General features: G+C 38.9%; 1 protein-coding gene across 2 annotated transcripts in view; it reads right to left on the reverse strand.

Annotated features, from left to right (window-relative positions):
• LOC148874964 (COP9 signalosome complex subunit 6a-like) overlaps nt 1–20,905 on the reverse strand; it is a 31,595-nt gene extending 10,690 nt beyond the window's left edge. Inside the window, exons 1-2 of one of the 2 annotated variants that reach the window (XR_016104840.1) lie at nt 20,309–20,676; nt 19,709–19,797 (exon numbers count right to left, since the gene is read on the reverse strand). Coding sequence is in view for 1 of the 2 variants with exons in the window: in XM_088963936.1 (XP_088820062.1) it covers nt 19,709–19,797; nt 20,309–20,588 (369 nt within the window). In the remaining variant the exon portion in view is untranslated. Of the gene's footprint in view, nt 1–19,708; nt 19,798–20,308 lie in introns of both variants that reach the window. The other variant, XM_088963936.1, reaches the window with a different exon arrangement.
• Nucleotides 20,906–21,187: the final 282 nt, after the last annotated feature.

Here is a 21,187-nt window from a genome sequence, read left to right on the forward strand (position 1 = left end):
GTTCCCAAGCCCTAAAGGTTCCTTTTCTTGTGCCTCATTTTTTAAAGCTCTTTTCCAATCCCCTTCCTCTCTATCCTTTCCTTGGAAGAATTTTGGTTTCAGCTGATTCCCCCTAAAATTAAGGCCTTTTGTTGGGAAGTGGCTCTTGGGAAAATTAACACTCTAGGTTACTTGCAAAAGAAGAGGCATTTTCTATGTATTTCCGCAAATCGGTGCTCTATGCAAATCTGATGGTGAATCTTGTTACCACTTACTAATTTCTTGTTCATTTGCTACAAATATCTGGGATTGATTTTTCTCTTTGTTTAGGAACAGGTGGAATATGCCAACGGAGATAAAATTTTTGTTTGATCCATCTACCTTTGTTTTACCAAAGAAGAGGGGGAAGAGTAATGTGGAGGAAAACTAGAGCAGTAGTGATGTGGACCTTATGGGAAGAGAGAAATGCCAGAATCTTCCAAGAGAAAGAAATGAGCAAACAACAAATTATGGAGTGTGTAATGACCAGGGTTATACACTGGCTACAAACTTTGGAACTATTAAAAAGTTTCACATTTGATGACATTTGGAGGAATTGGCCTTTAGTGGCATCTAGCTCAGTGTAGAAGGTTAAAGCAAGGATGGCTTAGACACCTCCCATTGAAGGATTTTTGAAACTAAACTTCAATGGGAGTAGTCAAGGCAACCCAGGCCGAGTTGGAATAGGAGGGCCCATCAGAGACAAGGAAGGAAACTTAAGAGCACTCCTTTCAGCTAGTGGGGAACGAAGACTCCTTAAAGGCAGAATTGTATGCAGCCCTACAAGGTGTGCAGATTGCAAGAGAGTTAGGATCGAAGAATTTGGTGATGGAAGGGGACTCCAAGGTGGTGGTGGGTTGGCTAAAAGACCCAGATTCAATGATTTGGTGTTACAGAAATGAAATGAAGAAATTCAAATGGATAACTCAGAAGATGAATGTAACTATATAATGGGTGGGAAGGGAGGCAAAATGCTTTTGCTGATTCTCTAGCTAAGAAAGGAGTAACTAGGGATCAGTTGTACTGGGCCCACTTGTAACCTTATGTTGTTTCTATATTAATGAGCGAGGTTGCACCTCACGCCTCCTACTGGGATGCTTGTAATAGATTCTTTATCCTTTGCTTCTAATGAATTTTAATCTATCAAAAAAAAAAAAAAAAAAGATCCAGCTCCTTCAATCTACAAAGCCAAGTGCTATTTTTGAGTCCAATGAAATTCCAGGTCTGCAACGAGTGCCATTAGCTTCAATTCACCTTGAGGGAAAAGCCATCTAGTGGTACCAATGGCACCAATGATCCCATCCGCAGCTCACCTAGGCCAATTTCACAGAGCCACTCTTCATTCACTTCGGCCCTACAACATTTGAAGACTACAACGAGAATCTAGTGAAGTTGAAGCAAATTGGCACTATGAGTGAGTATCAGATCGATTTTAAACACCTTGCCAACTGTGTTCATGGGTGACCGGTAAAGTCTCTCATCAAATGCTTTATCAGTGGCTTTAAGGACAAAATCTGATTGGAGGCAAAAGCTCTTATACCATCAACAGTGATGGTTGTTGTAGGAGTTAGGACTCACTAGATTTCAGGAGGAATAACTTGACCAGTTACGGCAAGTTAACAAGTTGGTGGGTCCCACCTATAAAATGGTCCAAAACCCCAAGACTGACAGCATATTGGGCAAGCCTCCCTTAACCAATAATAATGGGCTTGTAGTCAATAAAGCATAGACCACCATACCATTTCAAAAGTTGAGTTGGGTTAAAATGCAAGCTTATAGGGAACGTAAGCTGTGTAATATTTGCCTAGAAAAGTTTGGATCAGGGCATAAATGTAAGGTCTAGCAGATTCTTCTATTACAAACCAATGGGCCTACCCAGATAGGGTGATTCAAATAATAATCCTAGACCTGAAGTTGAAACCAAATGGGAGTACGGGACCATACCTTGGACTCCCCTAAGATATCACTACAGGCACTTATTAGGCTCACTTCACCCCAAACTATGAGAATCAAGGTTTATTCCAAGGAAAACTGGGGTCAATTCTTGTGAATAGTGGGAGTACCTTAAATTTCACTACATTTTGGTGAAACAACTTGGCCTTCCTGGCCAGCGAGTTGTCCCATTTACAGTCGATGTTGCTGAAGATAACAAATTTAGTTGCAATGGTGTATGTAAAGGCCTTAGTCTCAAAGACTGAAAATCCAGTCACACAAATTCCTAGTGGACATACACCCACTTGATTTTAGTGGAGCAGCTAATGTGTTGGGAATAGAATGGCTACAGTAGAGGTCCAATGATATGTGATTGGAGTAGGCTTACAATGGACTTCATGGTTGATGGTGTTGACATCCAACTTCAAGGTCTAACCCCTGACCCGGAAGGTGTTAAACACACAAGTTTGGCTTTCATTACTGTTGAGAATTCACTATTACTTGTTTATTTTATTTAGTTAGCATTGTTGGACCTTGTTGGACGGTTGGGCCTAAGGCCCATTATTTAGTAGCTTTTTAAGTTGCTGGTTTAAGTTGTTGATAGTAGCTGCCCTATTAAGGGCATACCAGACATTGTATAGTTTTTATTCTCTTAAGTATAAAAGCTAAAGGGAGAGGCAGCCATAACTGATTTTTGCTTCTTTTCTCATTCTCTCGTCTTTCTCTTCCTCTTCTAACACAAACCACTTTCTTCTTTCTCTTCTTTCTCTTATTTCTTTATTGATTTTATTGTTGCTGTTTCCTACTTGATATCAGAGCATCTTTTAGACCTTTTTTGGAGTTTCTCATGCAGCCCTAGATCAGCCAACGGCATGGAGAAGTAAAAGGGCTGATCGCTTGATAAAGGATGGGCCAGTCCTTGGAATTTTTTATAGGATTCAATCATCAGGAGGGTGATCTGTGATTTGACACCAAAATCAGGAAGAACTTGAGTGAGAGGAAGAGTCCTAGTCACAGTACTCTTTATTTTTTACCTGGAGTTGGGCACTGTGTTTTCTAGGTTTCTTGAGGCATCATATAAGCAGTAGTTCTGTTTCTGGCTGGTTTTAGAGCTCCTAATGAGATCGACAACCTCTTCTCCTATTTCTATTTCTTCCTAAGAAAGAAGTATTCTCTCCGGGTAAGTTTTTTTGTTTCCAGGAGATCTTTTTGACTGTCTAAGTGGGATTGATCTAATCCAGGAGGTATTTCTTTGCTTTTTACTGTTTTAAGTTTTTGAGATAGTACGGAGGGCAGTGGTGTTGAACAGCAATCAACCAGAGACCTAGGATTGGGTATGGGAGTTTTCAGTGGTCCTTTGGGATTTGGAATTATCACTATAGTTAAATTATATGGTACAAACTATTTGGAATGGGCAAAATCAGCCAAGATGGCCATTGATGCACATGGGAAACTCAGTGTTTTAAAAATGCAAGGGGCAATTGCGCCCGAGGCACAAGGCAAGGCACGCTCCTTTTTGCAAGGCGCAAAAATAAAAAAATGCCAAAAATAAAAAAAGTCAGAAAATTCAAGAAATGCCAAAAAAATTAAAAAATATTAAACAGAATATTAATAAAAATATAAACTTAAATCTTAAAATAAATGTTTTAAAAAACCTATTACCTAAAATTAAAATACATAAACATGTAAAGCGCATTCAAATGAAAATTTAAAAATAAAATCAAACATATAAAACATTTTAAAGCATGTAAAACCCACAATCTCTTTTTTTCCTCAATTGCATTACTTCAAATAGCTAACGTGATGTAAAACATCTTGCATTCCTTATTCTACAAGTCGGCTTTGTACCAAGCCCCTCAAGTCAAACCAGCTGATACTCTTATTGGTCAAAACCACAAGATTAATGCCTCATATGGTGCGCTAGTGAAGGATGTAGGTAGGTATCAAAGGTTGGTGGGCCATCTTTTGTATTTGTGTATGACCCGTCCAAATATCTTTTATGTTGTCAATGTTTTAACCAGTACATGCATGCTCCTCAAACTCAACACTGGGAAGCCAATGATAGGATTCTCACATATCTGAAGAAACACCCCGATAGAGGATTGTTTACTGATCATGGACACTTGAAACTAGAGAACTTTATGAATGCAAATTGAGCAAGATGCTTGGATGACATGAGGTCTACATCAGAGGTTTGCACCATAGTAGGGGGCAAAATGGTCTCATGGAAGAGCAAAACCATTCAGTTGTAGCTAAATCAAGTGAAGAATCAGAAGATAGGGCTATGGCACATGGTGTCTCAGAACTTCTTTGGATCAAGTCCTTGTTTGGTGAACTTGGAATGGTTGCCGAGGAATCTATGATGTTATAGTGTAATAATCAAGTCGTAATCAACATTGCCCATAATCCAGTTCAGCATGATAGGACGAAGCATATTGAAATCGATAGACACTTCATAAGAGAGAGGATAACATCAAGGGAAGTTTGATTACCATATGTTTTTTCTAACTCGTAGTTGGTTGATGTCCATACCGAGGGAGTTACAAAGAGAAAGCTTGAACATGACCTACACAAGTTGGGAATGTGTGACATCTACTCCCAACTTGAGGGGGAGTGTTGAGGATTCATTGTCAGTCTGTCACTTGTTTATTTTATTTAGTTAGCATTGTTGGGCCCAAGGCCCATTGGTTTAGTGTGGCTCTTTAAGTTGTTAACAGTAACCACCCTATTAAGGGCATATTAGATGGTGTATACCTTTTATTCTCTTAAGTAGAAAAGCTAAATGGAGAGGCAGCCATAGCTGATTTTTGGCTGGGAAGACATATCAATCGACTTCATTTCCGGTCTTCCAACATCAGTGGGGAAATCTGTCATTATTGTAATCGTTGACCGCCTCACCAAGTACACACATTTTAATGCAGTGCTAACTCACCCCTACTCAGCATTCCAAGTGGCTCTTTGTGAAAGTAGATAAGGCCCCATTTGGTTCACAGGAATGGGGGTCTGGAATCAGAATTGGAATGGGCTATTCCGATTCCAACTGTTTGGTTGGGCGGAACCGGAATCCCATTCCCATTCCTGCTGGAATGGCACTCCCCCATTTGAGGGAATGGTCATTCCCTGCCCCACTGTTGGGAATGAAATCCCATTCCTACTGATTTTAATTCTCATTCTCATTCCTGTATGAACCAGGCTATGGGAATGGACCATTCTGATTCTGATTCCAGAGGATTTCGGTTCCGATTCCAATTCTGACTGCAAACTAAACAGATTCTAAGTTGCATGGAACACCACAGACCATTGTCTCTGATGGAGATATCGTCTTCAAGAGCAGATTTTGAGTTGAGTTTTTCAGATTTCAGGACATGCATCTGGCCTAGTCCACTAGTTATCATCCCCAAATGGATGGCCAAACTGAGCTCATGAACCAATGTCTGAAGACTTACCTAAAGTGCTTCATTGGCAAGCACCCCAAGTAGTGAGCTAAATGGTTGCCCTGGGCAAAGCTATGGTACAATACTTCACTCCAAGTTTCAGCTAGCATGACTCCTTTTAGAACTCTCTACGCCAAAGGACCTCTAGCAATCTTTCCCTATGAGAAGAGCTCTACTGCAATAGCATTGATGAATGACCATTTAACTCAGCGAGACCTAATCCTACAAGAGCTCAAGTACAACATATGTCAAGCCCAACAGATCAAAAAATCCAACCATGACAAAAGGCACATGCACCTTCAGTCTTCCAACTTGCATGTCCTCATTAGATGGTCTTGGAAGACCATATACCTGTTGGGGGAGGGGAGCAAATTAACACTAATTAAAGTGTCCCCTCCAGTCTTCCAACCTACTACATGTCCTCATTTCCTATTCCTGCTAAGGTGGCCAAGTGTCTAGAGAAGCATAAGAAGAATTTCCTCTAGAAAGGTTGAAAGGAATCATTTAAATTCGACTTGGTTGATTGGGGGAGTGTTTGCAGAAAAGTTAAAAATGGAGGCCTTGGGATTAGGAGGCTATTAGCTACTAATACCACTCTTCTTAGCAGATAGTTGTGGCACTTCACTGAAGAACCAGATGGATTATAGAGGAAATCAACCGTTGAGAAGTATGGCTTCCATAGCAATGGATGGGAATGCAAAGATCCTAAATCAATCCTATAGCTATTCTGTTTAGAGGGGGTTTTTTAATAAGATGTTTAGAGGGTATGTTCCTGACTTATTTTCAATTGCTCTATGTAAGGAGGCAAGGGTCAAGGACTACTATTAAGTCAATTGGGGTGAGACAATTTGGTGACCTGTTTTTCAAAGAAGGCTCAATGGTTGGGAGGTGGCCTATCTTTTAATAATAAATAAAAAGAAAATTTTATTAATAAGAATAAAAGGATTACATCCTATAAGGTGATGAATTATCACCAAACATACAACTCCAAAGGGCATAGAGCCAAAAAAACATCCCAAAGATACAAAATACAAAGAAATTGAACTCCTTTATTCCAATTCAAAGAAAGACCAAAAACAATTTCCAAGATCTTCCTTTGATACTCCTTCAAATTCTGGAAGAATGAGAATCTAATCCATTATTCTTTTTCCACATAACAACTTGATCTCTTCTTCATGCATATATGTATATAACTTCCATGTTGAGCTTATTAGGGGTTGTTTAGCTTAGGTCCTATCCGCTAAAGCCATCATTGCACTCCAAAAGTTTGATACCCAATTAGACTTCGGATTTGATTATCCCTGATAATGTGTGGGCATGGTGCATATCTTAGCTAGACCTAACTCAAAAGAAAATAGTTGCTTGAGCCTAAAAATTTATACATCTAATCGGGTTAGGTTAAGTAATAAATGATTTGTTACTTTTTATTATTAATTATGAAAATATTGTTAGCTATTAAAATATTGCTAATTTCTTGGCTAAAACTAATTAAATGAAATTTTCTAGTAATTAAATATAACTTTTTGGTAATTAAATGTAATTTTCTACTATTTATAGCTTAAATTATAATAATTGTTAATTACAGTTTAAAAATAAGTTTTGTTAATTATATCACTATTAAAAATTAAAATACATTATTTTTCTCATTATTATTCAGTATTTTTTGCAATAAAATACAATTAATTTAATTTTTTAATTATTTTTAGTATTTTAATTCAGCTTTAGGTTTTTCAAAATTTTCGGATTTTTAATTAATTTTTTGTGCTTTTTCATTATTATTCACTAATGAATAATTTTTTGTGTTTTTTCATTATTCAATAATGAGTATTTTTCAATAACTTTCAGTATTTTCATCATTTATTTTTGCATATTAGTCACTACAAAATTAATTTGCATTTGCTTTCAGTAAAAATACATTAAATAACTAAATAAATACCATAGTTGATAAAAAATACAGCTAATTTTCAATATTTTTCAATCATTTCTGGATTGGGTTTTTTTAATAATCTTTGTTATTTTTTAATAATAATATACTATTAATTGTACTTTTTAATTATTTTCAATAAATACCCTTATTAATATAAAATATTGTTAATTTTTAATATTTTTTAATTATTTTTAGTATTTTAATTATGTTCAGGTTTTTCATATTTTTAATTAATTGTTGGTATTTTAAAACTATCAATTAATATTTTTTATTAGCGTTTATTAAGGTTTCAACTCATAAGTTATCTAATAATATTATTAAAACTATCAATTAATATTTTTTATATTTTAATTTCTTGTTTTTATTAGTGTTTATTAAGTTGAATTTTTAAGTGGAATTGAAACATATTTGTAAAATTTAGTAAGTTTTGTTAATATTTGTTTTTAATGAAAGTTTAGTGGATTTTTAAATTAATAATTTTTTGATTGTTTAACCTCAACCTATTTATGTTATTTGATTTATATCATGGTTTTCAAATCCGAACCGGACTGGAAAAACCGAGAACCAATCAGGTGCCCAGTTCCGTTCTACCCCAGAACCGTTATTTTGCCAAAAACCGTTGACCCGGGTGGTCAAACCGTCCAACTGTCCAACGGTTTCGTTGTCTGGTTCAGTTTTAGAAACCTTGATTTCTCTCTCTCTCTCTCTCTCTCTCTCTCTCTCTCTCTCTCTCTCTCTCTCTCTTAAATGTCTTTCTTAAATGCAATAATAACAAGCATTAAAATAAGAGGCCTTGGAAAACCCAAAGGTCTCTCTCTAATAGTGTGCAGTTTTATTAATCTAATCAAGATAGGCAGTGATTATTGTTTTATATTTTTTTAAACAAAAGAAAATAAGAAAAAATGGAGAAAATAGAAAAATAGCTTCTCTCAAAGGAGAGACATGCTGACATGGACAGACCAATTTTAATATATATATAAGTCTAACAGTTTAACTCCTAAGACTATTATGAGCCTAGCAGTTTGACTCCTAGGATTATTATGAGTTTAGAGTCTATAAATATGTATGGACGTTTTACACGAAGGCAATGGTGTTTATTGAGTTTTCTTCAGCTTATACTAGCTATGGTGAGTGACTCCCATGCCCTAGAGTGATTCCAGGTATTTTCTCTCTTATTCCTTCAAGAAGTCATTACAGTCATCAACGGCCATAAAACTCTGATCAAGAAGACCATTCAACATTCTCTAAGGACTAGAACTGAGCTGGTCCTACATTAGGCAGCCAAAGCACTCCAGTTGTTGCCAAAGTTATTCCTTCCAAAAGATGGTCTAAGAAGCTCAAACTTGCATGATCAAAGGCTTTGCAAGGTCCAGTTTGCAAAGGCACCCTAAGATCACCTAACTTCAACCTAGAATCAATAAGCTCATTAGACGCAAGAATTCCATCTTGCTTTTTCCTGCCAAGAATAAATGCTCCTTGGGAGGAAGAAATGATGCTTGGTAACACCTTCTTGAGCCTTGAAGTTAATAGCATCGCCAAAATCTTATAGAATCTGCCAACTTAGCTAATTGGCCTGAAGCCTTTGATGTTTACTGCTCCCCTTTTTTAGGCATTAGAGCAATATGTTGTTATAACATCTTTGTAGAGATCTTTGACTGTGAAAATCTTCCAAGACTCTCACACATCTTCTTTAACCATGTCCCAGCAGCTGTTGAAGTTCATGTGGAAACCGTCATAACCAGTGGCTTTATCACCATCCAAACTTTTGATCATCCCACACACTTCTTCAAGAAATAGGGCTTCTAGAGGAGCTTTCTGTGCAGAAGAGGGTGGGAGAGTCGGACAATCCACAACCGCCTGAGAACATTCCTCACTGTTTGGACAGTCGTAGAATGGATTTACACTTAGAAGATGGAACGATTGATAATGGATGGGAAATTGGGGATAAACGGAGAAAAGGAAACCTCTCACAGTCAGGGATCGAAAAATGGGAGTTGTGGCAATTGGAAAAAAGACTCAAGGAAAGGTGGAAAAAGGGTTTCTAAAAGGGAACTCAAGAGACTTTGGTGGGGAATACGGATCACAAGACAACTGGTCCTAGGGAAGACAAGGGAAAATCAGTAATCGGAGCACAATGAAATTGTTAAGCTGGAACGTCAGGGATCTGGAGGCCAGCTTAAGAGAAGTCTAGTGAAAGACACGTAAGAAGAGAAAGGCCAGATACAATCATCTTATAAGAAACAAAAGAAAAAAAGAAGCAGTAGACAGTGTTGTTGAGAGCAATTTGGGGAATTCATGGAAAGAAACGGGCTGTTCTTCCTGCTCTTGGTACTTCCGGGGGAATTATCTAGCTTGAGATGAAGATGAGGTGTCTGGAACTGACTCAATGTCCATGCTGTTCACCAACGAAAATGATGGATTCAGCTGGATTCTGACTGGAGTATATGGCCTAAAAACTCCTTCAGACAGGCAAAAACTTCAGGATGAGCTGGATTCTCTTCACAAGTACGACGATATTCCATGGTGTCTAGGGGGTGACTTCAATGTCACAAGATTCACCCAAGAGAACTCAAACAGAAGAACAGTGAGTAGAAGCATGAGGGACTTCTCAAGATTTATAGCTAGACATAACCTTTGCGATCTCCCTCTCCATAACGGTCAGTTCACTTGGTCAAATCTGCAAGAGAACATGATCAGCTGCAGACTTGACAGGTTCCTGGTAACTTCAGATTGGGTAGAGCACTTTCCAGATCCCATTCAAGAGATCAGACCTCGCTGTACTTAAGATCACCGGCCTCTAGTCTTGAGAACAGGTATGGTACTGAGAGGAAAATCCCCGTTTTAGACTGGAAAAAGTGTGGACTTTGCACAAGGATTTTCAAAAGAAGGTGGCTTCCTGGTGGGAGGTAGAGTACAAGGCTGGGCTGGCAACAGATTACTGCAAAAGCTGAAATATATTCAAATAAAACTAAAATCTTGAGAGAGAGAAGAGTTCAAATCCTTACAGAGTAGGGATTTTTTTTTTTTTTTTTTTGATCTTGGGAGAAGGTGGTTAGAAGAGAAATCTATTGGAGGCAGAGGTTAAGGGTTAGATGGTTAAAGGAAGGTGATTTTTTTTTTTGATCAATCAAAAGAAGGTAATAATAACTCAAAGTTTTTCCACAATTACGCTTCGGGCAGGCATAGGAAAAACTACATCTCAAAAATCAATGTAGGTCAAAGGGAGGTGGAGGATGCAGGTGAAGTAGCCAGAGGCTTTTCTTAGCCACTTCAAAGAGCTATATTCTAAGGAAAATCTTAGAAATTTCACCTTAAGCAGTTGAGATGGCTGACTTTAGCAGAAGAAAAGAGAATATGGCTTGAAAGAGACTTTGAGGAGCAAGAAGTAAGGGATGTTGTAAAAGATGACCTGTTGGAAGTATTCAAGCATTTTCACTCCTCGGTTGTTGTAAACAAAGGAAACAACTCTACCTTAATCTATCTTATTCCAAAGAAAGGTGGTGTTCTGGAAGTGAAAGATTTCATGGCAACAAGCCTAGTAGGGAGTGTGTATAAAATTTTGGCTAAAGTGTTGGCAAAAAGGCTTAGAGAAGTCCTAAGAGATCTAGCTTCACCTAGCCAGTTTGCCTTTGCGAAAGGCAAACAAATCGTGGACAGCATTCTAATAGCAAACAAATGTGTTGAAGAAAAAAGGAGAAGTGGTAGGCCGGGTCACCTTGTCAAACTAGACCTCAAAAGGGCGCATGCATAGCAGATTGGGACTACCTTCTCCAAGTTCTGAAACTAAGGGGCTTTGGCACAAAATGATTGCAGTGGATGAAAAGGCTGTATTAGTTCAACTTGGTTTTTGGTATCATTGAATGGAAGGCCCAAAGGTTAATTTAAAGCAAGTAGAGGACTTCGACAGGGCTGTCCTCTCTCCCCCCTTCTCTTCACTTTGGTGATGGATGACTTCAGCCAACTTGTGGGCAAAGCCAAAAGCCTAAATTTATTTAAAGGTTTTGATGTAGGAACAGATGCACTCAACATTTCCCACCTCCAATTTGCAGACAGCATTATCCTATTTCTGGAGGCTACTTTGGAGAATATTACTAATGTGAAAAGGATACTAAATTGCTTTGAATTAGTTACCGGCTTGAGGGTAAACTTCTTAAAGAGTAGTCTAGTGACTCTAAACTCAGTTGAAGAAGCTCTTTTGGAAAGTTTCAAGGCAATTCTGAATTGTCGAGTGGAAAACCTCCTTTCCTATTTGGGGTTGCCTCTCAGTGGGAACCCAAAAAGTCAGTTTTTGGGAGCCAGTGGTGGAAAAAATTGAGAAGTTAACACTTGGAAATGTTGTTCTCTCTCAAAAAGGGGGAGACTTACCCTTATTAAGGCTTCTCTTGCAAATCTGTCCATCTATTTCCTCTGTGTTCCAGATCCCTGCTAAAGTTATGATACAAATTGAAAAGCTTCAAAGAGATTTCCTCTGGGAAGGCAAAGGGGAGAAAAAAATGCATCTAGTGAATTGGGTTCAGGTTTGTAACTCTAAAGAGGCTGGAGGATTGGAGATTGGACACTTAAAAGAGAACACTTCTCTCCTTAGAAAGTGGTTGTGGAGATGTTATCACATTCAAACCAATCAACTTCCTTAAGCCCTTGGAAAGGTATCATCTCCGCTTATAATAGTTCTATTCCTTTTTTAAGATTTAAAGTGGGCAGTGGCACTAGAATAAAGTTTCGGACTAATCTGTGGTAGGGAAATTCTACTCTAGCAGAATCCCACCCTAGACTATTCAACCTTACCCTTAACAAAGAAGCAACCATCTCCCAGTGCCTCCCCACCTCCACTGAGAACAATATAAACTTGAGACTAAGAAAACCCTTAAGAGATTCGGAGATCAATGAGTTAACTAAACTTCTCCAGACTTTCAGAAAGGCCTATCTTTCCCCTAGTTCCCTAGATTCCCGTATTTGGAAACCCCACCCTGTTGGCGAATTCTCTTCAAGGCTTTGGTTGCAGGAGAGCAAGACTGTTAGTTCCCATTCAAGAAGGTCTGGTGCAACCATGTCCCTCAAGAGTTTGTTTCTCTGTCTGGGAGGCGTGTTTGCACTGAATAAACACTTGTGAGTTGCTGCAAAAGAAGAATTTTGGTCAATTTTATCTCTCTCCCCATGCCTGCATCATGTGCCTTTGAGAAGGGGAGTCAGCTGATCCCTTATGCATCCATTGCCAGGAAACTAGATATATTTGGAATCACTTCTTACAGCTAGGCAGTTACAGCTGGGTTTCTCCAAATCACTTCCTGGACTAGCTCCATCAGTGGCAAAGAAAAGGTCTCAGTAGGATAGGTAAGGTGTACTGGCAAATAGTGCTGCATGCTGTGCTTTAGGAAGTATGGGAGGAAAGGAACAACCATCTGTTTGAGAATAAGGCCAAATCCCAGAGTGAACTGATCTCTCACATCAACTACTACTGTAATTTATGGGCTTCCGGTTCAGATATGTTCAAGGAATCTCTGTAAACAACCTTAATGGGAATGCTATTAACTTCCTGTTCTCCTCCCCATCCCCCCACCCATCTCCAGGGATCTAATTCTCAGAAGGGAAGGAACTTTGACTCTAAGCTTCGATGGAAGTGCTTCAGGTAAACCTGGTGTAGCTGGTATTGGAGGAGCTTTAAGAGACAAAAGGGGGAACATCTGTTGGGTGTACAGTGGACTGATTGGTATAGTTGATTCTGCCAAGGCAGAAGTGATGGTTGCACTCACAGGGATCCGCTTAATCAACAGACTGGGCATTCAGAACCTCTCCATCAAAGGTGATTCTGCAAACACTATAAAATGGTTAGGAAAGCAGAAGACTGGACCATGGAGACTCGGCCACTTTCTAGCAGAGGCAAGGAACTTATTGGCTCCTATGAATGTAAATCTATACTGGATTCCAAGGTATTTAAACACTATTGCAGATGGCTTAGCAAAACTAGGTGCTCATTTAGAGGTCTTGTACTGTGATAGGAATAGGATTCCTCCTGTGTAATCTTTAGGGGTCTGTCCCCTGTTTGTTTTGTATACCTCCTTGTGTACTTCTCTCTTGTTCCAATGAAATTCAGTTAACTTTTCTCAATAAAAAATTAAAAAATATATATATCTTTGGCTTTCTCAACTCCAAAAACAGCTGCAAGAATCAAGAATTCTGCAGCTGCCACATCACCTTGCTCAATTGGACCTGAGAAGAAAGCACGTATGTTTCCTTCCTCATCCCTAATTACCCCTCCAGCTCCAGAGGGTCCTGGATTGCCCATACAACTCCCATCACCATGTGACATACTCCACATAAAATCAGGTTGCTCAAACCTAGATCATTGTAAACATAAACAATAAGCATTGCAAATTGTTGAGTTGGGCTGATTTCTAGTTATTGGGCCCAGTTATTTAGCTCTTATTTTTTAAGTTGTTAAGTTAGGAAGCTGTTGGGCTTTAGGCCCATTAGCTTATGTTTTTAAGTTGTGACTATTCAGCTACTTTAGTAGCCGCCCTACTAAGGGCATTCTTGTAATCTCTTATTTTTTTAAGTTAAGTATAAAATATAATGAGGGGTTGGCGGCCAAACCTAATTCAATTCTGGTTGACATCCTACTCTTTCTTTCTTCTCTTTTCTTCTCTACTGCTGAAACTCTTCATCTTCTTCTTCCTCTTCACAAGGAATTCATCTAGATTTCCAAACAGTGATTTCTACTTGGTATCAGAGCAGCCGAAGGTTCCTTGAGCTGTTTTCTCATGCAGCCCTAGATCAGCCGACTGCATGGTGATTTAAGAGGCTGATCAAAGATCTCAGGTAAGCCCAATTTTTGGAATTTTTGGTGGATCTGTTTTGCCCTATAGCTGGTCTAGGGTTTCCGATCAAAATCAGGAAAAACTGGAGAAAGGGGGAGAGTCTTGTTTCTATTGGACTCTTCAGTTTTGACCTAGGAAGTGGTGCCCTAATTTTTTAGGGTTCCTTGGAGTTTTCTATAGGGGGCAGTTCAAGTCCTGCCTGATTTAAAGGTTTCTGAAGAGAGCGGCTGCCTCTTCTCTCTCTTCTCCCATCCCGCAGAAAAGGAATCTTTTGTGGGAGAAACATCTAGGGCAGCAGAAGGGTGTCGTTTGTACCAAAAGTGATTTATTTGATATTCTTAAATATTATGGTAATCTTCTATCTCCTTTTTGAGAGGTATGGAGGGTAACGGAGTTGAAAACAAGCCCGGGAGTGAAATAGGACCAATGAAAGGAGGTGCTGGAGACCTTTTTGAGGTTGGGACCATTACTACAGTTAAGTTGGATGGTTCAAATTACTTAGAATGGTCACAATCTACAAGATAGCCATTGGTGCTCGTAGGAAGTTAGGGTATATCAATGGTGAAGAAGTGAAACCCGAAACTGACAGCTCCCGGTAAGTACAGGAGAACTATATGGTGATGACTTGCCTGTGTAATTCCATGTTGCCCCATATAAGTAAAAACTTTTTGTGGGCAAATACAGCTAAGGAAATATGGGATGGGGTTGCAAAAACCTATTCACAAAGGGAGAATGTTGCTAGGACTTATCAATTGAGAAATCAAATTATTGCTACAAGGCAGGGAGATAGACCTATTGTTGTTTACTTCTCAGCCCTTAAAACCTTGTAGCAGGAGATTGACCATTTGGAAATAGTTGTTTGGAAAACCACTAAGGATGCAGTTGCCTACCAGAAGCTCCTAGAGAAGTATAGGGTGTTTGAATTTCTTGTTGGCCTTAACCCCGAATATGATATTGCAAGATAGCACATTCTTTCCAAGGGCAGTGTTACTCTCTCCCAGGCATATGCCTTTGTGTCAAGGGAAGAGAGCAGGAGAAATGTGATAATGAAAAATTTTGGGTTTGATCAAACAGCCATGGTTAGCACTATGAGACCTAAACAAGGTGAAGACCGAGGTGGCAATGAAATCAAGAAGGAAGACAAAAGGGATTTGATTTGTGACTACTGTAAGAAGCCTAAACACACAAGAGATACTTGTTGGAAGCTTCATCCCGATATTGTGCTAAATAGACTCAAAAATAAGAAGGGAAATGCTCACATGGCAGTCACTGGTGACATTCCGGCCCCTCCTACTACAGTTACTCTGGAGTCTGTTGCAGCTGCTGCAATAAGGGCCAAACTTGAAAGGTATGGATAGTTTCTGAACCAGCGGGATACAACCAGTTCTAGTTCAACAACAGACAGCCAAGTACAGGTGGTTCTAGTGGAGTACACTCTACTTCCTTTGCTCACACAAGTAGTTCACATGCCACTGCAAATTATGTTTCTACTTCAGGTAAGAGGGACTTCCTTGGATTATAGATTTTAGAGCCTCAGAGCACATGACTCATAGTTCTACTATTTTTTCTTCTTACCAACTCTGTTCTGGTAGAGATGGGGTCTCCATAACTGATGGATCTCATGTTCCCATTGTTGGGAAGGGGTCTGTCAAGATTGGTGATTCCATTTTCCTTCACTTTGTCCTTCATGTTCCCAGATTGAGTACTAATCTATTATCTGTTAGTTGTTTGATTAAGAACCTAAACTGTTCAGTAATTTTATCTCCTAGTCATTGTATCTTACAGGATCTAGATTCAAAGAAGACGATTGGGAGTGGTCGTGAAGTGAATGGAATCTACCTCCTGGATGTGTTTCCTCCTCATCAGAGTCATCATGTCAGCGGTGATGGTGAGTCAGATTATGCTTTAGCATAATCGTTTAGGTCATTTGCCTTTTTCTTCTTTGAGTCTTTTGTTTCCAAAGCTATTTGAGTCTGTTAGTTTGTCAAGTCTGAAGTGTGAAGGTTGTCAACTTGGAAAGCATTGTAGACATTCCTTTAAAGCTAGTAATAAAAGATGTTCATCTCCTTTTGATGTTATTCATTCTGATGTGTAGGGACCTTATCATGTTCCTTCTATGGGTGGTTATCGATATTTTCTCTTATTTGTGGATGATTTCTCTCGATATTCTTGGATTTACTTGATGAGATCCCGAGATGAGGTACCATCCTTGGTAAGGCAATTTCATCAGATGGTGCCAACACAGTTTGGAACACGAATAAAGGTGTTCAAATCAAACAATGCCAGGGAATATTTTGAAAAACACCTTGCTTCATATTTGTTAGAATATGGTGTTGTCCATCAGAGCAGTTGTTTCTACAGTTCACAGCAGAATGGTGTTGCAGAAAGGAAGAACAAACACATTGTTGAGATTGCAAGAAGCATGATGATCACATCTACAGTTCCTGTTCGGTTTTGGGATGATGCAATTCTCACATCAGTATTTTTGATTAATAGGGTGCCCTCCCGTATACTTGGATTCAGCACCCCATTCGGTCTCCTTTTTCTCAAGGGGGAGATGTTCCATATTCCTCTCAAAGTGTTTGGGTGTGTTTTCTTTGCACATATTCATGGTCCTCACCGTTCAAAGCTTGATCCGAAGGCAAAGAAGTGTGTCTTCCTTGGATATAAAGAAAATCAAAAAGGGTACTGTTGCTATGATCCAATCTCTGGAAGTCGATATGTAAATATGGATGTCATCTTTTTTGAATCCACATACTTCTTCTCGAAGAATCCTTCTCAAGGGGAGTGTTTTGGGGAAGTGAGTGAGCAGTCTATCCCTCTTCCAGTTCCAGTTCATATGTCTACTCCTGTGTCTCCTCCTATGCACTTACCTTACCACCTCCCTTGCGTCCTGCTTCTCAACGTTACTCACGACAGAAAATTAACAGGGAGGTTGATTCCACTGCAACAAAACTCACATCACTTCTTTTCGGTTCCTTGGAGACTCTAGATTCAGTTGATATGGATTCAAGTATTCCTCTTGATCCCTCTACTGTTTCAATTCTCATTGATTCTACTAACCCCATTACAGATAACTTGGACCTTCCTATTGCTCTTAGAAAAAGGAAGAGAAAGTGTACTGCTCATTGTATTTCACAGTACCTATCCTACAGTAGACTTTCTCCTTCCTACCGAACTTTTATTTCCTCTCTTGACTCCGTGTCTATACCCAAGGGTGTCAATGAGGCTCTCTCCAAACCTAAATGGAAGACAGCTATGCAGGAAGAGATGGAAGCTTTAATTAAAAATCAAACATGTGAGATTGTGAACCTACCAGAGGGCAAGGAGATTGTTGGATGCAAATAGGTTTACATAGTCAAATATAATGCAGATGGAAGTATAGAAAGGTATAAGGCCAGACTTGTTGCAAAACGATACACACAGACCTATGGCATTGATTACTTAGAGACCTTTGCACCAGTTGCAAAGATGACCTATGTTCGGATACTTCTTTTTCTTGCTGCCACATACTCTTAGCCCCTATTTCAACTTGATGTAAAGAATGATTTCCTAAATGGAGATTTGTAAGAAGAAGTGTATGTGGATATTCCTACTGGTTTCTACAGTGATGCTGAAAAGGGAAATATATGCAAATTTAATAAGTCACTTTATGGCTTAAAGCAATCTCCTAGAACATGGTTTGACAAGTTCAGGAAAGCCTTGGTTGCTTTTGGCTACACTCAAACTCAATCTGACCATACCTTGTTTGTAAAGCGAAGAGAATCCTTGGTGTCAGTCCTAATTGTTTAAGTGGATGTTATTGTTGTAACAGGAAATGACCTAAGTGAGATTGATTGTCTGAAGAAGAATCTACACAGAGAATTTGAAATTAAGGATCTTGGAATATTAGATAGTTCTTAGGCATTGAAGTTGCAAGATCAAAACATTGAATTTTTATCTCTCAAAGGAAGTATGTCTTGGATCTTCTACAAGAAACAGGGAAGCTTGGAACAAAGGCAATCAATACTCCTATTGATCAGAATCACAAAATTAATGCATCAGAAGGTGAGCCAGTAAAGAACATTAGGAGATATCAGAGACTTGTGGAGCGGCTACTATACTTGTGTATGACAAGACCAGACATTCCCTATGCAGTAAGTGTGGTAAGTCAATATATGCATGCTCCACGAGTCTAACATTGGGAGGCTGTTGACAGGATTCTTGCTTATCTGAAGGGACACCCGGGCAAAGGCATATTGTTTGTCGATCATGGATAGTTGAAACTAGAGGCTTATACAGATGCAAATTGGGTAGGATGCCTTGATGACAGGAGATCTACTTCAGGAGTATGCACCCTTGTTGGGGGTAACCTTGTCTCGTGGAAGAGTAAGAAACAGACAATGGTGGCAAGATCAAGTGCTGAAGTTGAATACAGGGCCATGGCACATGGAGTTTCAGAACTTCTCTGAATTCGTTCCCTATTAAGAGAGATTGGTGTACAGGCAGAAGAACCTATGATGCTATACTGTGATAACCAGGCAGCAATCAACATTGCCCATAACCCAGTTCAGCATGACTGAACAAAGCACATTAAAGTGGATAGACATTTCATTAGAGAAAGGGTGACTTCTGGGGAAGTTTGTCTCTCATACATTGCTTATGATCTGCAGCTTGCTGATGTTTTCACAAAAGGTGTTGAAATGAACAAGCTAAAGCATGATCTACGCAAATTGAGAATGTGTGACATTTACTCCCAACTTGAGGGGGAGTGTTGAGTTGGGTCGATTTCTAGTTATTGGGCTCAGTTATTTAGCTCTTATTTTTTAAGTTGTTGGGCTTTAGACCCATTAGCTTATGTTTTTAAGTTGTAACTATTCAGCTACTTTAGTAGCCGCCCTACTAAGGGCATTCTTGTAATCTCTTATTCTTTTAAGTTAAGTATAAAATAAAATGAGGGGTTGGCAGCCAGACCTAATTCAATTTTGGTTGACATCCTATCCTTTCTTTCTTCACTTTTCTTCTCTACTACTGAAACTCTTCATCTTCTTCTTCTTTCTCTTCACAAGGAATTCATCTAGATTTCTAAACAATGATTTCTACTCAAATCTTTCCAGGTGATGTCATGAAACCGAGTTGTGTCATGTTGCCACACAGCCTAATGCAACATTCTGAATTCAAAGTCTTCCAAAGAGAATTTTCACCCGAAGCATACCCATTTTCCTTTCTATAATTCTATTATTTCTGCCACTTACTTATCCAGATATGCTCCCTTTAAAAAAAAAAAAAATCACTCCTTATGAAGCAAAATGGAAAATCCAATGTCAACTAACTCCCATATTATCTCTTTCACAGGTTACCTTACAAAAAAGACAGCTGCAATGAAAACCTACGTCTTCGGATTTACTTGTTACCAATACAAAAAAAACAAAAAAAAAAAAGGCAGCCTCCTTTTATACTGGCTAAAACGACCATAGCTCACAATAAATAAGATATGACGCTATAAAAGGAGCCAGTATAAAGGGCAACCAAATGAATTCATCTTGCAATAAAAAAGGATAAATCCACATCACGATTGTAGTTGAAGAAGATTTGAAACTTACAGCTTTGTGGATATGCATGTCCGACTCCTGTACATCACTTCCCGTGGAATACCAACCAAGAATATAGAAATTCGGAAATACCTTCTTATCTAGTACATTCACATAAAAGTCAATTTAACGTTGAAATGACAGCAAACCCTAGACCATGAATCACCCAAAGCCCTAAACACCTAACAATAATTAAGAAACCCCACATAATATTGATAAAAAAAGAAGAAAAAAAAAAGAAAACCTATGACATTCCAGATCAAATTAGGCCCACGAAATATCAGCTTTTACTCAGTAATGAAACAAAAAGAAAAAATCCAAATTCTTATAATTAATAGAATCCACAAAAAAAAAAAGTGATGAAGAATAAAAAAGAGAACCCACAGACGTGCAGATCACATAAACCTTAGAAACGTTGAATTTTATACAGTGGGATGACAAAAGTTTTCCAATTCTCATAATTATGAACACGAAAAACATTGATTAAAAACAAGAAAACGGATATCAAAAACTCAAAATAAAGAAAACCCACAAACAACCATATCAAATAAATCCAAGACACGTCACTTCCCGTTCAATTCAAAGCGTGTCTAGTATCGAATGAACACTTACAGAGCTCTTGCTTCTTCTCGAGAAAGGATCGGTCGAGGGACTCGGTGGAAGGGTCGTAAAGGAGCTCGAAGCTGTTGAGAATCTCGACCGTTCTACCTCGCTGGATTCCGATCACACAGCCGAATACCCTTGGCGGTTGAGGAGGCGGCGACCAGCCTCCATTGCTGCTACTGTGAGGAGGCTGTGCCTGGGACTTCACTCGCGTATAGTGGTCTGATATGTTCACGATCACCAACGGGTGCAGCTTGAATGTCAAGCCGCTGCCCGACGACGAAGCCATACTTCGCTTACTACAGCTGTCCTCCTGCTTTCTTCCGTAAAAATAGTAGTAATTTGGGACGACTGGTGGAGTGCTGCTCCGGTGTGTTGGGTCGGGTTCCAACCCAGGCCCAACCGAGCTTAACCCAATACAATTCGGGTTTGGTCAGACCGGGCATAGTCTGTATATATATATATATATACCTTAACCCAAGTCCAACCTAGTTTAAATCAGGCCTAAGTTTTTTTTGCCTAGTGTAAGCCTATTCGATGAGGATGGTTTGTGTAACGCCACTAATGTTTGGAGAATGGTGGGTCTGTGAATGACAAGTATGAGGACGAAGAAGATAGTCAAAAGGCTGAAAAGCAAAGGTTGTGTTTGTTTGCGGTATTAAACATTATTGATGTAAAACATCACTATCGGTTTGGTTTTATCGGCATTTGAATGCAGTGTAGAAGTCACCAACGGTTTGATTTTGTAGGCATTTAGATGGAAGTTTGGTTTACATCGTAAATCGATGTAAAACATCACTTATAGTAAAGTTTTACACCAATTGTCAATGTAAAAACTATATCGATAAAATCAATAAAACTTTAACATCGATAGACACATTTTCAATG

Source organism: Nelumbo lutea, chromosome 1 (assembly GCF_056320005.1).
Source record: "Nelumbo lutea isolate HS-2025 chromosome 1, American lotus-T2T, whole genome shotgun sequence".
Classification (NCBI taxonomy): Eukaryota; Viridiplantae; Streptophyta; class Magnoliopsida; order Proteales; family Nelumbonaceae; genus Nelumbo; species Nelumbo lutea.